This window comes from Podarcis raffonei, chromosome Z (assembly GCF_027172205.1).
Source record: "Podarcis raffonei isolate rPodRaf1 chromosome Z, rPodRaf1.pri, whole genome shotgun sequence".
Classification (NCBI taxonomy): Eukaryota; Metazoa; Chordata; class Lepidosauria; order Squamata; family Lacertidae; genus Podarcis; species Podarcis raffonei.
In genome coordinates this window covers 15745320-15764325 of record NC_070621.1, presented here as the reverse complement: position 1 = coordinate 15764325, position 19006 = coordinate 15745320, and the positions used below count along the sequence as shown (strand labels likewise).

The 19006-nt window shown below is 46.7% G+C and overlaps 1 protein-coding gene across 4 annotated transcripts in view; it reads left to right on the top strand.

Moving 5' to 3' along the window:
• The window catches only part of STKLD1 (serine/threonine kinase like domain containing 1), a 29658-nt gene that overhangs the window by 3307 nt on the left and 7345 nt on the right, over positions 1-19006 (top strand). For 2 of the 4 annotated variants that reach the window (XM_053374075.1, XM_053374076.1), the window contains exons 3-13: positions 1544-1588; positions 3892-3966; positions 4761-4865; positions 5946-6016; positions 6164-6279; positions 9040-9152; positions 13334-13485; positions 13977-14107; positions 14942-15025; positions 15971-16090; positions 16946-17086. In XM_053374075.1, the coding sequence (XP_053230050.1) occupies positions 1544-1588; positions 3892-3966; positions 4761-4865; positions 5946-6016; positions 6164-6279; positions 9040-9152; positions 13334-13485; positions 13977-14107; positions 14942-15025; positions 15971-16090; positions 16946-17086 (1153 nt within the window). Of the gene's footprint in view, positions 1-1543; positions 1589-3891; positions 4043-4760; positions 4866-5945; positions 6017-6163; positions 6280-9039; positions 9153-13333; positions 13486-13976; positions 14108-14941; positions 15026-15970; positions 16091-16945; positions 17087-19006 lie in introns of those variants that run through there. The other 2 variants (XM_053374077.1, XM_053374079.1) reach the window with 2 other exon arrangements.

The following is a 19006-nucleotide window of genomic DNA, read 5'->3' as shown; positions in this document are numbered from 1 at the left end:
CAGCAGGGTTTAGCCTGGGAACCTGCTTATATGTGGGTGTGTACTGTATAATATTTATTTTTGATATTTATTCAGAAATGTATGACCTGTTTACTTCTCAGTCTATATGGTTTGCAGTAAAAAAAAAAAATACTTCATATAACCACACAGAGAGGTATTTACCACACTCAATAATGTCAAAATGAAATGCCAGGGCTCAATGCTGCTGGGACATGTAAAGAGTCTCTTTTCTTCACTGAATAGCCATAATCAGGGCTGGATTTAGGGGACGTGGGTGGCACAGAGCCTAGGGCTTGCCGATCAGAAAGTCGGCGATTCCAGCTGTCCTTTGTCAACAACAAATTGTCGCTGATTTTTGTATTGAATATATGCTATATGGTAATTTATGGACCTAATAGGTATCCAAAGCCATTTGCACATAACAAAATATGTATTTTATCAAAGTAATTGATATAGAAATGAGCAAATCAGTGATATTTTAGGCAGCAGGCTAGCAGGCGGGGCACATTACTTACATCATAGGAGCCTATGCAACACAAAACACTGTTGCTGTATGTAGGTTTTATTTATTTTTTTTATCTTATATTTTGGAAATGTACATCCAGGTTTTTTTCCCTTTAAATTTTTTGGGGGCCCCCAAGAGAGTGGGGCCCTAAGCTATAGCTTGTTTAGCTTATACGTAAATCTGGCACTGACCACAATCATTCTCTAGAGACATTCAGAGTTACAGAGAAGGACTTCTGAGTTGTAATTCCAAAGACAAGGTAAAGGTAAAGGACCCCTGGGCGGTTAAGTCCAGCCAAAGGCGACTATAGGTGCTCAGCTTACTTCAGGCTGAGGGAGCCTGCATTTGTTCACAGACAGCTTTCTGGGTCATGTGGCCAGCATGACTAAACTGCTTCTGGCACAACAGAACACCGTGAAGGAAGCCAGAGCGCACAGAAACACTGTTTACCTTCCCGCCTCAGTGATACCTATTTATCTATTTACACTGCTATGCTTTCAAATTGCTAGGTTGGCAGAAGCTGGGACAGAGCAATGGGAGCCACCAGCAGAGGAAGAGGAGTGCAGGGGGAGCGCACCGCCCCCAGCAGCGTGATCCCGGTGGGGTACCATCGTGGCTGCTCCCCCACCCGCGCTGGGCACCATGCCCCCAGAATGTGTGCCAGGCCCCTGCCTGCTCTCCGCCCCCTGGTGCTGGAGCATGAAGCTCTGCCACTGACGGGAGCTCACCCCTTTGCGTGGATTTGAACTGCCAACCTTCCGATCAGCAAGCCCATGAGACTCAGTGGTTTAGACCCTAGCACCACCCACATCCGAAGATAGGAATGCAAGATAGAAAACTGCTTTATATTGTAGTTTGTTAAGACTGCTGGGTATTACGGCTCTGTGAGAGTGAAACTACATTCCACAGGATTCCTTAGGGGAAACCATGTGCTTTAAATGTGTGTTAAAAGTGTATTGAATGTGCCTTAAGTGTTTGGAGTGGATAATAAGTTGTTCTACTTTTAACAACTTCTTTGTTGTTTGTTGTTTTGTGCAGGTTGAATGCATTGATGAAAAGCAAGCAAATGATGCTCTCCAAGAGGTAGCTTTCTCTTAATCATCCTTTTTTATTTCACACATTGGGTGAAGTAGACAGCGGAGTAGCTAGCCACTCGGGTGGCTACAATCAGGTGCCCTGAAATCAGGGGTGGAGTGAGCTGCCCATGGGGACGGGGCAAGCTGCCCATGGTGGGGCGGGGTGAGCCAAGACAGGGCGCACTGCATGAAGCCTCTCCGCAGCCTCATCCTCAGCCGTAGGGCGGCTGAGGTGGTGGGCAGACGCAAGCCCCAAGCTGCTCGAAAAAGCGCGGAGCTTGCAGGCAGTTCACCCACCACCTCCCCCTCAGGAGAGACGCTTCGCTCAGGCACACTGCAGGCCCCACAGTGTGATGCCCAGTGCCCCCCGCATTACCTAGCTACTCCTCCAGATTAGACAGATTCATGGAGGAGAGGGCTGTTGACGGCTTTTTTTGTTTTGTTTAGTCATTTAGTCGTGTCCGACTCTTCGTGACCCCATGGACCAGAGCACGCCAGGCACTCCTATCTTCCACTACCTCCCACAGTTTGGTCAGACTCATGCTGGTAGCTTCAAGAACACTGTCCTACCATCTCGTCCTCTGTTGACGGCTAATAGCCATAAATGCTGTGCTCTGCCTGCAAAGTTGGAGGCAGCAATGCTTCTGGTTTCTGGAAATCACTCAAGGGGAGAGTGTTTCTTCAGTGGCGTAGGAAGGGGCATGCGGTGGGTGTGGGAGTTGTTTTTTCAAAAACATATATTTTTGCCATTTTGTCACCCCCCTCAATGATGACACCCAGGGTGACCTGCACCCACCGCACCCCCATTCCTACGCCACTGGAAGTAGGATCTTGCCTATCTGTGATATAGTGTCAGACCAACCAACCATCTAGCTCAACATTGTCTATGCTGAATGGCAGTGATTCTCCAGGGTTTCAGGCAGGGTACATTGCCAGCTTGACCTGGGGATTGAACCTGGGAATCTTCTGCATGCAAAACTGATGCTCTACCACTGATCTATGGCCCATTCCTAAACTATGAAAGCATATGGCACAATACATTTATTTGTCTTTAGAACAGCATATTACTATTGGTTCCACTACAACACACTAAGCTACCCTTCTGGACTTCATGCAGGAAACCACAAGGGATTTATCAATGGTTAGTCCTACTCAGAGTAGACCCATTGAAATTGATAGACATGACTAAATTGCTGCAGTTTGTTTGTTGTCTGTGGTCAAGAATGGAAACCAGTTATGCAAATTAATGACTGGTACTTGTACACATCATAGTGGTTGGGTTTTTTTAAAGTTTACTAACAATATACAATTAATAAAGGTTGTCTTACCATTCTTCTGATATGTCCTTTACATTGAAATGAATGTAAGTTATGTAAGTTGCATTAAGTAGGGGACAGTGTGATGAATAATGTCATATTTTGTGGAAGCGAAATGGAAGCAGTGCTGATTGTGAGAAATATAGGTTGGAATGGAAACAGCTTTTCTTCTTATACCTCTACTTTCAAAGAAGCTGGGCTATTACCTGTGAATCAGGAACAGGGGTTGATTTCAAAACAAGCCAACTTCAGACCATAGAGCTATGGAATTGGCTTTTTTAACACTCATGGACTCAGGTTTCTCAAAGCTGCTTCTGATATTATTAGTTTTTATTATTAAGTGCCTAAAGCATCTAGCCACTTGACAAAAATTAGAAACACCAAGCCCCTGCACCAGCCCCATCTGCAGGCTTAAACTTATAATTACGTCCTTGATTAGTCAGTGGCGACACACACACACAAAATTCTGGGGATGGCACAGAATAGACTAAGGATATTTCTAGGCTGGCAAGAAATAAAAATTGCAGCATATGTTAACAATAGTTTAGAAATGGGGGGCAAGTTGAGGAGCAAGTTCCTTGTTAGAGGGTGCTTTCCTCCCCACCCGGTGCTGCCTATATGATTAGTTACTCTCCTGTAATTTTAGAATTGCATTTTCCAGATGTGGAAAGGGTGGAGTCCCATGGCAAAGTAACTGGAAATCTGTTGCAGAGCTAGGATCCCTCTCTAAATCTAGGTGAGGATTGTTACAAACCTTAGATCTATCTTAGCTTGGAAGGTGGTTGGACTCCTAATCCCTTCCTCCCCTAAAAAAGAAGTTAAGGTGTGATACTAAGCACAGTTTCATGGGAGCATGGTCTGCTGAAATCAGTTGTATAGCATCCAGCAGAATAACTGAATCAAGAGGAGAAATTTGGCAAACTAGGGACCGCACCAGTTTATCTTAAATTGTAATAGTTTACTATAGAACCTTTCTCGATCATTTTTCTGGAAGGCCATGGAACTGCTGAAGCTGAATCATCAGAACATCTGCAGCTACAAAGAATTTTTCATCATCTGGGACAACCAGGTGACAATTTCCTAAGGCTACTATGGTATATATGCTTACTGGAAAGTTTCCTGAATTCAATGAGACTTGCTCCCAGGTAAATTGCAGCAGCTCTAAACTGGTGATCCAGGGATGTGTTGCTTCTGAATCTCTTATCAGTGTAGTCCAGTGGATGACTTTAAATAACAATGATCCATACCATAGAGACCTAGGTTCATATTCCCCATAGTGGGTAGATCTGTGATTTCCCTGTTACTGGATTGTACCACCTTAGGTTGGGGAGGGGAGGATGGGGGGCGGAGAAAAATATTTGAATGCATCCCCATTTATTTATTTTGTCAAATTACTTGAACTTACAAGTCCTGGGATTTCTTGCCTGACCCTATATGCAAGATTGGGTTATTAGTTTCACATGGTAAAGCCTGTACAGTGGTACCTCGGGTTAAGTACTTAATTCGTTCCAGAGGTCCGTTCTTAAGCTGAAACTGTTCTTAACCTGAAGCACCACTTTAGCTAATGGGGCCTCCTGCTTCTGCCACGCTGCCAGAGCCCGATTTCTGTTCTCATCCTGAAGCAAAGTTCTTAACCCGAGGTACTATTTCTGGGTTAGCGGAGTCTGTTACATGAAGCGTATGTAATCTGAAGCGTATGTAACCTGAAGCGTATGTAACCCGAGGCACCACTGGAATGTGTTGTTAGCATCCCCCTTCCCCACACTGGGCTGAAACTGGTGTAGGAAGCCTTACTGTGATAAACTTTGAAACCCCTTGACTAAAGGGGCACAGTGATTTTCATCTTCATCCTGTTGCATGCAGATTTCCTCCCTCTTTCTTTGTCTGGTGATGCGTTATTCAGATCAAGGGGATCTTTCATCTCTGATCAAGGCCAAGAGGCAAAAACCTGAGAAAATTAAAAAGAAGGTAGAAAAGAATGTTTTTATTTAATAAATAAGTATAATACAAATAGTAATAATTGGGGGAGGTTAGCAGCCAAACCTAACAAGTCATATTCTTGCTGGTTAGCATTAGAAGGGGCTAGGTCCACAGAGCTTTGTAGCTAGTAGGCAGATACTCAGGTCATAGAAAAGCAATTGGTAGAGAAGTCTCCCTGTGGTGTCATTTTCTCCTCCTGAAGAGGAAGGAGCATATACTACTTCTGTTCCTGTCTCTCTTCCTTGGACCAGCCACGAGGGCAGGCATTTCCTTTGTTTGCTCCAGTCCTAGGCACATGCCTAAGACTGGTTATACGGAATATATAGTTTGCCTGCATAGTTTTTACAGCTACTGATTATTTCTGCCTGGGTAGTTAAGTACACAAACTCCTTGTGGGCATTAACCACAGGAACTGTTGAGAGAATGTCCACTTCTGGGACCTGGTTCTGAGTGTTGTCACTCGCAGGCTCAGCCTACTCTTGGCATGTCTCATGGCAAAAATTTATGTTGAAGTAAGGCATGATAGCGGGACGCGGGTGGCGCTGTGGGTTAAACTACAGAGCCTAGGGCTTGCTGATCAGAAGGTTGGTGGTTTGAATCCCTGCTTCGGGGTGAACTCCCGTTGCTTGGTCCCTGCTCCTGCCAACCTAGCAGTTCGAAAGCACATCAAAGTGCAAGTAGATAAATAGGTACCGCTCCAGCGGGAAGGTAAACGGCGTTTCCGTGCACTGCTCTGGTTCGCCAGAAGCGGCTTAGTCATGCTGGCCACATGACCCAGAAGCTGTACGCTGGCTCCCTCAGCCAATAAATGAGTGCCGCAACCCCAGAGTCGGCCGCGACTGGACCTAATGGGCAGGGGTCCCTTTACCCAAGACATGATAGCACAATCAGAAAACAGGAGGTGGGCAAATGTTGCTACGGTAGGAACAGCATTATTCCCATTGTCCACCCTTTCTTTGTCAAAGGCCAACAGGAGGGAGAGAATTTCTCAAGACTTTAACATGGCTTAACAGCAAACTTTTCTCCTGTATATTATGTCCTCATCATTTCATATATTTCTTTCCATAGGTGATTAAAATGTTTCTGGGGCAGATGGTGGATGCTTTAGTTTACATCCACAAACAAACGATTTTTCACAGGTGAGGTGTCAGTTTTTCAAAATATTGTTTTGTTATTTATCTGCAGTAGTTTGTAGTGCAAAACCTAAGGTCTTTTAACAAACAAACTCTTAACATGGCTGCAACTCTGTTTCAACATGCTGTAAAAACAACTCTGATGTGTTTCAGAAACCTCAAACCATCCAACATCCTTTTAGATGACAAGTCATCTTTCGTGCTTGGTGATTTCAGCACGGAAACCCTCATGAATGATGAGATGAAATGGAAGATTAGGGTGGAAGAAGGTAGCAATGTGTTGTTATCTTTTCAGCAGCCTTGTTCTTCAGAAAGATAGTGGGGTTTTTGAAAATATAAGGTCAAGGGGAAAATATTTCCTTATGACATGACATGGTTAGCATCTAGAAGAACGTTAAAGTATATGTAGTTTAGTAATGGTAGTTTGACATGTACGTGGAGTGGGCCACACCATACATTTAAAGTGCAATACTTCCCCCAATGAACCTTGGGAATTCCAGTTCACAGAACTGCAATTCCCAGCACCTAAATTAGAATTAGAATGGGTTGTATGCAGTTTTAATCCTATTCAGAGGAGAGTCATTGAAATTACCGTATTTTTCGTCCCATAGGACGCTCCGTCCCATAGCACCTAGTTTTTTGGGGGGGAAATAAAGGAAATTTTTCCCCCTTTATTTCCCCCCCAAAAAGCAGGTCGGAGAAACCGAACCAGGTCGAGGAACAGCGGGATGGCGGCGCTGCGCCTCCCTGCTGTCCCCCGAGCTTGTGGGGCTGGCCGATGTCTGCCCAGCGCGAGGGGCGCTCTGATTCAGGGCACCCCGCCCACCGGGCGGCAGGCTGCTATCCGCAGCGTGGGGAGCCCTGCGGGGAACTCCTGCAGGGCTCCCCACGCTGCGGATGTATGTCCGGCGCGAGGGGCGCTCTGCTTCAGGGTGCCCTGCGCGCCGGGTGGCAGGCTGCTATCCGCAGCATGGGGAGCCCTGCGGGGAACTCCTGCAGGGCTCCCCACGCTGCGGATGTGTTCCTGAAGCGCTGGGCGCCCTGAAAGCAGAGCGCCCGACGCTCCGGGAAGCAGGCTGCTATCTGCAGCCTAGACATCCCTGCGGGAACTCCCGCAGGGCTGCCTAGGCTGCGGATGTGTTCCCGAAGCGCCGGGCGCCCCGAAAGCAGAGCGCCCGACGCTCCGGGAAGCAGGCTGCTATCTGCAGCCTAGACATCCCTGCGGGACCTCCCACAGGGCTGCCTAGGCTGCGGATGTATTCCCGAAGCGCCGGGCGCTCTGCTTTCAGGGCGCCCGACGCTCCGGGAAGCAGGCTGCTATCCGCAGCCTAGACATCCCTGCAGGAACTCCCGCAGGGCTGCCTAGGCTGCGGATGTCTTCCTGAAGCCTGGAGAGTGAGAGGGGTCGGTGCGCACCGACCCCTCTCGCTCTCCAAGCTTCAGCGAAAGCCTGCATTCGCCCCATAAGACGCACCCAGATTTCCCCTTCATTTTTGGAGGGGAAAAAGTGCGTCCTATAGGGCAAAAAATACGGTAACTGAACTGACCAACTTATTACCGGTAATTTAAATGGGTCTACTCCAAGACTTGATGGAAGTTCCAACAACATATACAGAGGGCCACACTCCCTATCCCTGTTTTAAGCTGTTCTGTCACCTCATGTGAAGCAGCACATTGGGTTGCCATATGTCCTCTTTTTCCAGGACACGTTCTCCTTATCATGGGTATGTAAAATGAGAGTTGTCATAGGGATCCATAGTTAAAAGTCAGCAGATATGTCCTCTTTTTTGCCCTTCAAAATATGGCAACCCTAAGTTACAGCGACATTATTATTATTACCTGTCCCTTCACAAGCAAGGTTTTAACGATTTAAAGTTCAGCATTAAAGACCATTAAAACATATTGCAGCCACAGGAATAGGGTGGGCCCTGAAAATACACATGTTAGGTGTCAAAAGGTTAGAGTACAGAGGCTCGTGTTCACCATTCCCTGAAAGCTTTATAATGAGCATGGCAAATATATCTCTGTGGGGAGGGAGTTATACAACCTAGGGGACTGCTCTCCTAGGCCAACGCCTCCCCACATTTATGAGGACTACCAAGAGGGCCCCCACTTTACTTATATTAGTACCCAGGAGCAGTGCTTTTTTCTGGGGGGATGCAGGGGGACGCATACCCCAAAAACATTTTGTGAATCTTAAGTTTGGCCTCATTGAGGGGCAGTATTTCAATATGAGTAGGGGGGGGGAGCACTGCCCAGGAGGGACTATAGGGAAGGAGGTAGTCTTCCAAATATTTGGGGCCTACCGGTAAGTCATTCAGGGCTTTAACCACTACCATGGGCACCTTAAATAAGGCCCAGAAACAAACTGACAGACCTCCGCAGTGCCCCTTGCAAACTGAACGGTATCCTTAGAATGTTTTGCGGGTTCTTTTACAGTTAAGGTGTAGAAATGGTTCTCTGAATGTGGAAAGCTTGAAAACCACTATCTTTATTTATTTCATTGCATTTATAGGCCATCTTTTTGTCTAAGGAACTCAGCGAGGGGTACATGGTTCTCCCCCTCCTCATTTAATCCCCACAACAACTCTGGAAGGTAGATTAGGCTGAGAGGCAGTGACTGGTCCAGGGTCAGCTGGGAAGCTTTATGGCCGAGTGGGGATTTATCTATCAGCTTCTAGTCTGGCACTCTAACCACCATGCCACACTGGCTCTTCAGTTTATTAAATGTATGAATTGCCTTTTATAAACGTCTCAAGGCGATTTACAAACATATCACAAAAATGGTACAAAGCAGCGATTGAAGATAGGTTTAAAAATTGAACAAAATTAACATTAGCACATAAAGCACAGACCTCCCCCCCCATCTAGCTAGAAAACATTTACAAAACAAAAATATGTATTCAGTTGTTGCCTTCTGATGGAATATTGTTCCACCTCCAAAGAGATGTTACTCTTGGTTACAAAGGAAAAGTTACAAGGGATAAAAATAAACAAATAAATCACACCCCTGGATTTTCTTCCCACAGATCCTCCTTTCAAATCCTGGATGGCTCCAGAGGCACTCAAATTTTCTTTCAGTGACAAATCTGACATCTGGTCTCTTGGCTGTATTCTTCTCGACATGATCTCCTGTGTGAAAGTACGGTACATTTCCCCTTTAACAGTCCTGTGACAGTGTTCAGAGTTGGTTACATTAAATACACACAGCATGCGGTTTTCAGTGACTGATATTCAGAAACCTACCAACAGTATATATATAAAGGTATCTCCAACTGGTATCCAGAAGCATGCTGCCTCCAACATTGGAGATGCCTCCGATAGATATAGATATCGGTTGTACCCCCCTCTGTTATGTATATGATAATAGATCTATTCTGCTAAATAATTAGATTTTGTAAATATTAGGATTTAATTATAACTTGTATGTTATAACTGGGATGTGTTATAAGACTATCTCAGTGTTTATTAGAAGGGGTTAATGTAACAGGTTTGAGGTGCTTAATTAGCATTTATGTATAAACACATAAATATAATGCCTTGAGAATGCAATCAAGATCCATGTGTATTGGAATATGAGCATCATCAATTAGCATGTGAAAATTCAATTAACCTAGGTAAGCATTGTAAGTGTGTACTAGCCATTAATCCTAGTAAAGGGACTCAGGTGGTGCGGTAGTCTAAACCACTGAGCCTCTTGGGCTTGCTGATCCAGAAGGTCAGCAGTTTGAATCCCTACGACTGGGTGAGCTCCCGTTGCTCTGTCCCAGCTCCTGCCAACCTAGCAGTTCAAAAGCACACCAGTGCAAGTAGATAAATAGGTATCGGTGCAGAGGGAAGATAAATGGCGTTTCCGTGTGCTCTGGTTTCCATCAAGGTGTCTCATTGTGCCAGAAGCAATTTAGTCATGTTGGCCACATGACCCGGAAAGCTGTCTGTGGACAAACACCTCGGCCTGAAAGCAAGATAAGCGTCACAACCCCATAGTTGCCTTTGACTGAACTTAAACCATCCAGGGGTCCTTTACCTTTTACCTTAATCCTAGTCAATCAACAAGTGTTGATGAGGTCAAAGCATCAAAAGAACTGAATATTAGAATACAAATGAATAAAGGGGGATTACTTTTGGAAACAGCAGAATTAGGGGAGATAGTACCAGGAGGCAGAGAAGAAAGTATGCTTGTACATGCCCTGGAGACCAAGATAAGCTGAAGAGCAAAAAATATGTTGATGATGCTGCCATAAGGATAAGCCGGCACTGCATCTTGGTGCACTGTGCACCCCTCCACTGAAAGCTAAAGGTTACATATATGCATAAAACACTCATATATCGTAAAACTCTACTGCCTCTGCCATGTCTGAACTTCCAACAGACACATGGCCCTGGATGAGTTTCTGGAACCCTTGGAATTTTGCTATCGCTCAGCAGATATTGGGGTGGTGTGTAACAATATGTATGTATGTATGTATGGCATACATGTCAGGCAGTATGCTTCTGAACGGGGGAGTGGCACTTACTGCAGGGCCTGCAGCGCTCCTGAGCCACACGTCTCTCCTGGGAGTGACACAGTGACTCGGGTGCCTTGCAGGCTCTGCTCTGCCTTAAAATGGCAGTGTGGGGCTTGCATCTGCCCACCATCTCCCCCCCCAGGCTGCCGCCCTACAGCTGAGGGGGAGGCAGTGGCGAGGCTCTGCGCAGTGCGCCCTGCCCTGGCTCACCTTGCCGTCATCGGTGGCTTGCCTTACCCCCGGATGCAAGGCGCATGTGCTGCCCTGGGCACCTGAATGGCTAGCTATTCCGCTGCTTCTGAATACCAGTTGCTGGAAACCACAGGAAGGAATTGTGTTGCACTCATGTCTGGCTTGTAGGCCTCCCATGGGAGCATCTGGTTGGCCACTGAGAGAAGAGGATGTTGGGCTAGATGGGCCACTAGCCTGACAGAGCCGATTCTTCTTATCACTCAAGCCTTCACAACATTGTATTGAGCACCTCAGCATGGTGGTTACTCATCTTGGGTGTGGGAAAAGGGAAACCATTGGACATTTTACTACAAACTTCAGTTCTGATAAGCGAAAGTTAACTACTTTTGATTATCATGGGAGAAACTAAGGCCTTTGTTTCCTTCTTACCTTGAAGCAAATTTTACTTAAAAGTGCTTAGCATGGGTTGGATCATGCCTTTCTGGTGCCAGTGGCATAGCTTCCTGCTACGTAGCTCTGGCAGCTATAGTCTTGCAAGCAAATTAAGGTGCTTTTAGGGCAGGCATGTCCAAAGTCCGTTTTGGGGGCCTAATCTGGTCCGCCATTCAGTTTAATCAGGCCCCTGTGGCAGTTTATTTCCTGGGGTAAAATCCTAAAGAAAGCTCAACAACTTTGGGATAAAATAATAAAAAAGCTCAACAGATCTGTCCCTCTTTGAAAAAAGTTTGGACACCACTTAGGGTATGGGAGCCAGTGTGGTGTAGTGGTTAAGAGCGGTAGTCAAGTAATCTGGGGAACCGGGTTCGCGTCTCCGCTCCTCCACCTGCAGCTGCTGGGTGACCTTGGGCCAGTCACACTTCTTTGAAGTCTCTCAGCCTCACTCACCTCACAGAGTGTTTGTTGTGGGGAGGAAGGGAAAGGAGAATGTTAGCCGCTTTGAGACTCCTTAAAGGGAGTGAAAGGCGGGATATCAAATCCAAACTCTTCTTCTTCTTCTTCTTCTTCTTTACAGGAAGTGTAACCCTCCTGTGGACCTATTTCCTTCTGTACTTTAGTGATAAACCAGAAGTGAAAGAAAGCAGAACCTTTAGAAACAATAAAACTGTTCAAAGGCTTTGCCAGTTGGCAAGGTCACTTCCATCATTTGAATTATGAATAACCCATGCTTACTTTAGATATTCCTCCTCTGGTGTATGAAGAGTTAGGGAGTCTGCGGATGAAGGCTGGTCTATTAAGGCAAGTGGAGCACTACCCTGCCTCCTCACTGCCTTCAGCCAGCCCCCTTCTACCTGCCTTCCTACTTACAACCAATCCAAAGGACAGCTCTGGCTGCCAGCAGCCTCCTCAAGTCTCAGTTCCTCCATTCTAGAACTCGTGGCTCCACTAATAATATACCGTATTTTTCGTTCTATAGGGCGCACCGGCCCATAGGACGCACCTCGTTTTTTTGGGGGGGGAAATGAATAAAAAAAATTTATTCCCCCCCCAGCCGCGGCTGCCGCCCCAAGCCTTGCGCACACCTGCCCGAAGCACGGGGCGCCCTCCGGAGGGCTCCGCATGCTTCGGGGTGCAGGCTGCCGCCCCAAGCCTCGCGCGCCCGTCGGGACCTCCCGCCGGGCGCGCAAGGCTTGCAGACACTCGCCCGAAGCTTCGGGTGACAGGCTGCCGCCCCAAGCCTCGCGCGCCCGTCGGGACCTCCCGCCGGGCGCGCAAGGCTTGCAGACACTCGCCCGAAGCACGGAGAGCCGTCCGGAGGGCTCCCCGTGCTTCGGGCGACAGGCTGCCGCCCCAAGCCTCGCGCGCCCGTCGGGACCTCCCGCCGGGCGCGCAAGGCTTGCAGACACTCGCCCGAAGCACGGAGAGCCCTCCGGAGGCCTCCCCGTGCTTCGGGTGACAGGCTGCCGCCCCAAGCCTCGCGCGCCCGTCGGGACCTCCCGCCGGGCGCGCAAGGCTTGCAGACACTCGCCCGAAGCACGGAGAGCCCTCGGGGGGCTCCCCGTGCTTCGGGTGACAGGCTGCCGCCCCAAGCCTCGCGCGCCCGTCGGGACCTCCCGCCGGGCGCGCAAGGCTTGCAGACACTCGCCCGAAGCTTCGGGTGACAGGCTGCCGCCCCAAGCCTCGCGCGCCCGTCGGGACCTCCCGCCGGCACGCAAGGCTTGCGGACACTTGCCGGGGCTGCAGGCTGCTGCCCGCAAGCCTTGTGAGCCCGCGGGAACTCCCGCCGGGCTTGCAAGGCTTGCAGATAGCTTCCTGAAGCCTGGAGAGCGAGAGGGGTCGGTGTGCACCGATGCCTCTCGCTCTCCAGGCTTCAGCGAAAGCCTGCATTCGCACCATAGGACGCACACACATTTCCCCTTCATTTTTGGAGGGGGAAAAGTGCGTCCTATGGTGCGAAAAATACGGTAAGTGTGAGTGCCTTCTGCCCCACCAGTCCCAATGGGCACCAACCAGCACTCACACTTATATTATTATTGGTTACATTTTTGTCCCACTGTTCCTCCCAAAGATGCTCAGAACAGCAGCTATACTGTAAGCAGCTCTGCTACAATGAGTCTGTAAAGAGAAAACATACGCAGATTTTATTATGTGCTCCTTTTGTGTATTTGCATGAGTTTCTTTTTAGGTGAAAGATCCAGTTTCATTGCTGCGTAACATTAAGGAGAATAGCAGTCACCTGGAAGACGCCCTGATAACTATGAAGCAGATGGATACACCTTTGTCTTCTCTTTTGCTAAGGATGCTGACGATTGAGCCAACAATGAGGCCCACATCAGGGTCAGTCTTGGGTTTGTTTTCTCCCTTGCTCCACCCAATAACCCACACAATGCATTTAAAGGACATTTATGCCACTTTAGTAGTCACAGCTCCCCCCCCCCCCGAAGAATCCTTGGAATTGTAGTTTACCCCTCCCACTGCAATGCCCTTTACTATTAACAAACTACAGTTCTCAGAATTCTTTGGGAAAACCATGGGCTTTAAATGGACTTTAAATGTGTGGTGTGGATGTAACTATGGAAGTTACTGTCATTGTTCACTGAAAGAGAGGGTAGTTGGCTAAACTTAATGGTTTATGCCCCCAATCTCAAAGAGAAATCAGGATCCCTCAAAATGAATGCCCAGCTTTAACAATTAAATAACCCCTCCCCTTTATTTTGCTTATTTTACATTTCTAACTCACCTTTCCGCCCAAATTGGACCCTCAACACAATGTACATATTTTAAACTAATTTATTCCCCACTCCGCTCCACTTCTCTTGCTACTTTAGGGAGCTGACTGACAATGCATTTATCAGAGAATGCCTGATTCTTGCTGGGTCACCCTTAGTAAAGGTGAAGAAGACTCTGCCTCCAGGATTACTGGACTTAATACTCAACGGTGGGATCCCAACTGTTCTAGGTAATGCTTGCAAAGCAGCTCTGAAACAGAGGCTTGTAGCTAGCTTGGGAATATGAAAGAATGTTAATATATGAGGGGTTGTTTGTGGGCTGCATTTGACTCTCAAAGTGATTTAGATATATCCCCACTTCCAAACACAGTCCCTGTCTTATTGATGCCTTGAACCCCTTCCCCTTTACACCCAATGACAGAAACATGCAGATAATCTGATCTGAAACCATTAAAACCCCATATAATCCTTTTGTTTTAGGCAGATGGGTTAGTGCCAGAAAATGTTTTGCATTCGAGGTACTCACAAGCTGTCACATAAGGGCGTGGCTAAACTAAGGCTTAATCCAGGGATTTGCAGTTGATGTTTCATGCCCTTAAATGCAGTGGGTTTGTATCCAGTGTTAGTCATACTCAGAGAGTAGACACACCGAAACTGGGGGCACGTATTCCCAGTAAAGTGTGTGGGAAGGCTGTGGACATATAGTTGCATCCAACTCAGAGTTGGACCCATGAAATGAATAACCCTAAATTCATTGTAGCATTAATTTTAATGGATCTACTTTGAGTAGGATTAATATTGGACAAGCCACGGGTATTATATGCTGCTATTATCAGAAAACATTAACCTATGCACATTTATAGGCATTTACTAGGGCATTTGAAGAACTTTGAGCTGTATCCAATGCTAGTGCTACCAGTCATACAGCTAACTTAGGTCCATTAATTTCAGTGATTCTCCTCTGAGTAGGATTAGCACAGAATACAATTCTGTGTATTCCCCCCCCCCGTGTGTGTGTGTGTGAAGGATTTCACAGAAAGGTGCTACTATTTTGTCTCCTGCAGAATTCATGCTGTCTTACCAGGATATAGAGGGAGCTCAAGAAAAGTGCATTGAGCGTCTAACTGTCCTCTTGAAAGAAGGAAAGGGTATGTTTTGACTGTGCTGCTGTCTCTCATTGGATACTTATAAACTGATGCATGGGGTTCCATGAGGATAAGGAGCATGGGTCAGAGTGGGAAATCCCCCCCCAAAGAGAGTGCAAATGTGGAGGTTTCTCCTGCCTGCCCCTGCTATACTTGTAATATAGGCATAAACAGTGCTATTTTTGTAGAAAAAGGTGCTGGAACTCACCATGAACACCTCCCTCATTCTCATTCCGGTGAGTTCCAGCTGAAAAAAAGCCCTGGACATGTTACTTCTGTTTGGAGGGAGGTGTTCAGAGCCAAACTGGATGGGAAAGGCTTATCTTGGTCATAAGAGTAGGGCATCGTGCTAGTTGCATGTTCCATAGCTCCTACCAGTGGGGTTGAGATTTACTGCATTTCCAGCAACATTTCAAGGATTGGGAGAAACCATGAGTGATTAAGGAGATCAGCTATATTAGAGGTGGGGAACTTTTGACCTGAAGGTGGCCACTTCCCTCCCAAACCACACCCACTTGCCCCATACCTGATGCCATATGTGACATGGGGGGCAGGAAAAGATCATTGTACAGCCAATCTATGCAGAAAACAGATTTGAAGTCACCATTCTGGTTATACTTGGCTGGATTGGCTGTGCATCTATGTTTCCCACGGGGTAACTCAATCGTACGGTCAGTTCCTGCAGAAAGCAGCTTTGCCAGCCTTATGCAGCTGCTATGCGATACCTTGTAAGTTCTGCAGCCACGCTGATAGTCACTGCTCCCAGATCACACGGCAAAGTGGCAACCCCTAAAGAAGAAGTACTGTAGGCCATCATCCTCTGTCCACATCCATATATCTGCATTTCCCAGCATCCATGCAAAGAAAATTTAAAAATTTCAAACTATAAGGGAAGAGCAGTAACAGATTAAAATAATAATAATGATAGCTTCTGTTTCTTCCCCACAGCCAATCTGAAAGTCTTCTTTGGATTAACGGAGCTTGTTACCTCTGCAATGAAGAATCACATTGATTCTCCTGAGGTACAGTTAGCTGGATATTCTTTGCTGATTGAAATCACTAGCAGAGGTAAGGGTGATGAGCAATGTTTGAGTTCTATACCAATTTTATGAAATTTATTTATTTATTGAATTTATATACCACCCTATACTCGGAGGTCTCAAATTATTGGCAGAGTGTCTTGCTGTTCTTATCGTCTTCTTTCACCTAAGTTGAACTTGCTTTAATCTACTTCTTACCATGTTCTTTGACCTCTTTTTTTAACTGTTAGATGTTGACTTGCCCCAAAGCTACAAAGTGGCTCTTCTGATTTGTGTCTCTTTAAAAGCGGGAGGGGCACAGACAATGCAATAAACCAAGTTTAAGTGCTCATCTGCCAGACACCTCAGCTTTCACTGAGGTTAACATTGGCTATGGTTTAGTATTATGTGTGAACCAGGCCAGAGACTGTTCCTGAATCCAGTCTTGTATCTATGTAGCAATGTTCTCTTTGCAGTGGAGGCTGGCTCACTGTGACAAATGGAGCACTGCATCACCAACTTCAATCTGCCTTCAGCTAGACCCCACCTGCCTTTCTTCTTTCTTCTGATATGTCCCAGGGGGTGGCCCTGTCTGCCAGCAACTTCCTTCAAAGTCTGAGTGTTGCCCTTTTCTTTATTTAACAAAACATATAGACTGCTTGATTATAGTAAAACCTCTAAGTGGTTTATAAGAAATTACCAAATTCAGCATGGAGGCAGATGGAATGAGTTGACTCTGCTTATCATTGGCCGTGGCTCCCCCTATTGTTGGCCTCCCTGCCTTACACTCTGTCCTAATAGGCACCAGTCACCACCACTTTTTTATTGGCACCTTTGTGATGAGATGTTGGAATGAGCATCTAAAGCATCTGATGCCTCCTTGTTTATGTTCTGCTTTTGGCAGCCATGAGGCAGAACATGAATATTGAATTCCTAGCCTCCGAAAACATACTCGATTGCCTGTTAGCCTCCATGAGAATTCATTTCAACAACAAAGAGTTGATCTGGATGATTTGCACATTGTTCATGATGATGTCGACTAATGGTGGGTACAATAGACCAGATGCTGCCCTAGTTCAAAGTGGTATCCTGTTTAGCACTGTAACTCTGCCTTTACTCCAGAAAGCAGTGGTGAGCTTGGTCCTGGAGCCTGGTAAGTAATGGAATAATGGTTGCACTCACACTATATATTTAAAGCACATTTACAGGACTTTAGTAGTCATGGCTTCCCCCCCAAAGAATCCTGGGAATTTTAGTTTGCCCGTCGCGGAGCTATAATTTCTAGCACCCATGTTGGGCAAAATATTCCTGCAATGCAGGGGTTTGAACTGATCCTTGTGGTCCCTTCCAACTCTACAATTCTGTGATTTTGTAAAGAGTTATACTTCCCAGGATCCTTTTTGGGAAGTCCTGTGCTTTAAATATATGGTGTGTACATGATCAGTGTTTGCTGACAAACCCCAGGATAGTAATGTGTTATTTCACTCATTACAAAATGTAGACACAGCCAGCCCTGCTATGTTTGGGGACCCTCTTTCTCAGGGGACCTGAGCTGCTCCCTCAAAGTCTGCCTTGATGGTAAGTGAGAAGGCAGCTTTTTTTGTTTTAGGGATGAACAGCTAGTGGCTTGAGGGTTCTCTAACCAGACTCTCACTTGAGCCAAGAAAGAGGCAAAGGGCATTTTAAAGTACTCCACACCCCTGTGTAAACAGCAACAGATGCTTAGGGTTTGCACATGCTTCTGCTTTTCCCACCACTTTCTACTGGTAAAACACACTCTTTACTGCTGAATCGGAGCAAACATCAGTCAATTGGCTTCTCTGTGGATTGATGTTTGCTCTGATTCAGCAGCAAAGAGTAGGTTTTCCTGGTGAAAGTGGTGGGGCAAATGGAAAACCACTTAGACACATGCCTAGAAAGCATGGGACAAGCGGAACACTGCTCTGACCTGTGCTTTCTAGGCACATGACAAATGGAGGTATGGACAGGCCCTTAGTTGGAAATCTCAGCTGCACACACGATATGTCTAGAGTGAGGAACCTTTTTTTAGCCTGAGGGCTGCTTTCCCTTCTGGGGGCCATATACTGGTGGCAGATGCTGTGAACAGGGGCAGCATTTCTACACACACACACGTTTCTCCAGCTTTCATCCAAGCATGCTAGAAGCATTATCAGAGTTCCAAGGGCACATTCCAGCCAGACAAAAACACTCAGGGAGGGTGCAAAGCAGGGCTGGTGAGGGGTGTGGCTTGGGGAGAACCCCAGGGGCCAAATAGAAATGCTTGGAGGGCCGCATCTGGACCGCAGGCCTGAGGTTCCCCACCCCTGCCTTATGTGAGGCAAGATACAGACCAATGTGAGTCAGTAGCTGTGATGCTTCTATGGAGGACTCTGCCAAAGCCCCCATTTCTCTTCATACTGAGGAAAGAAAGCCAAATAACTCTTAACTTGCCTGGGTAATGGACTGGCTGAGAGCCAACAAGCTGAATCTCAATCCAGATAAGACTGAGGCATAGTTAGTTGGTGGTTCGCCAAATCAGATGGATGAGAGGTTGCCTGCTCTTGATCAGGTTACATTGGCTCTGAATGAACTGGTACACAGCTTGGGAGTACTTCTGAATCTGTTGGTTGAGGCTCAGGTGGTCTCGATGGTGCAGAATTCCCTCCATTAGCTTTGGCAGGTGACCCAGCTGTGCCCCAGTCTAGACAGGGATAGCTTAACTTCTGTCGCCTATGTCTGGTAACCTTTAGGTTAGATTACTGCAATGTGTTGTATGTAGGGCTGCCTCTGAAGACAGTTCAGAAAGTTTAGCTGGTGCAGAATTCAGCAGCCAGCTTGCTCACCAGGGCAAGACAATTTGAGCCAATCCTGACCTACCTGCACTGTCTGCTATTCAGTTTCCAGATCCAATTTAAAGCATTGGCTTCACCTATAAAGCCTCAAATGACTTAGAATTGCAATTATC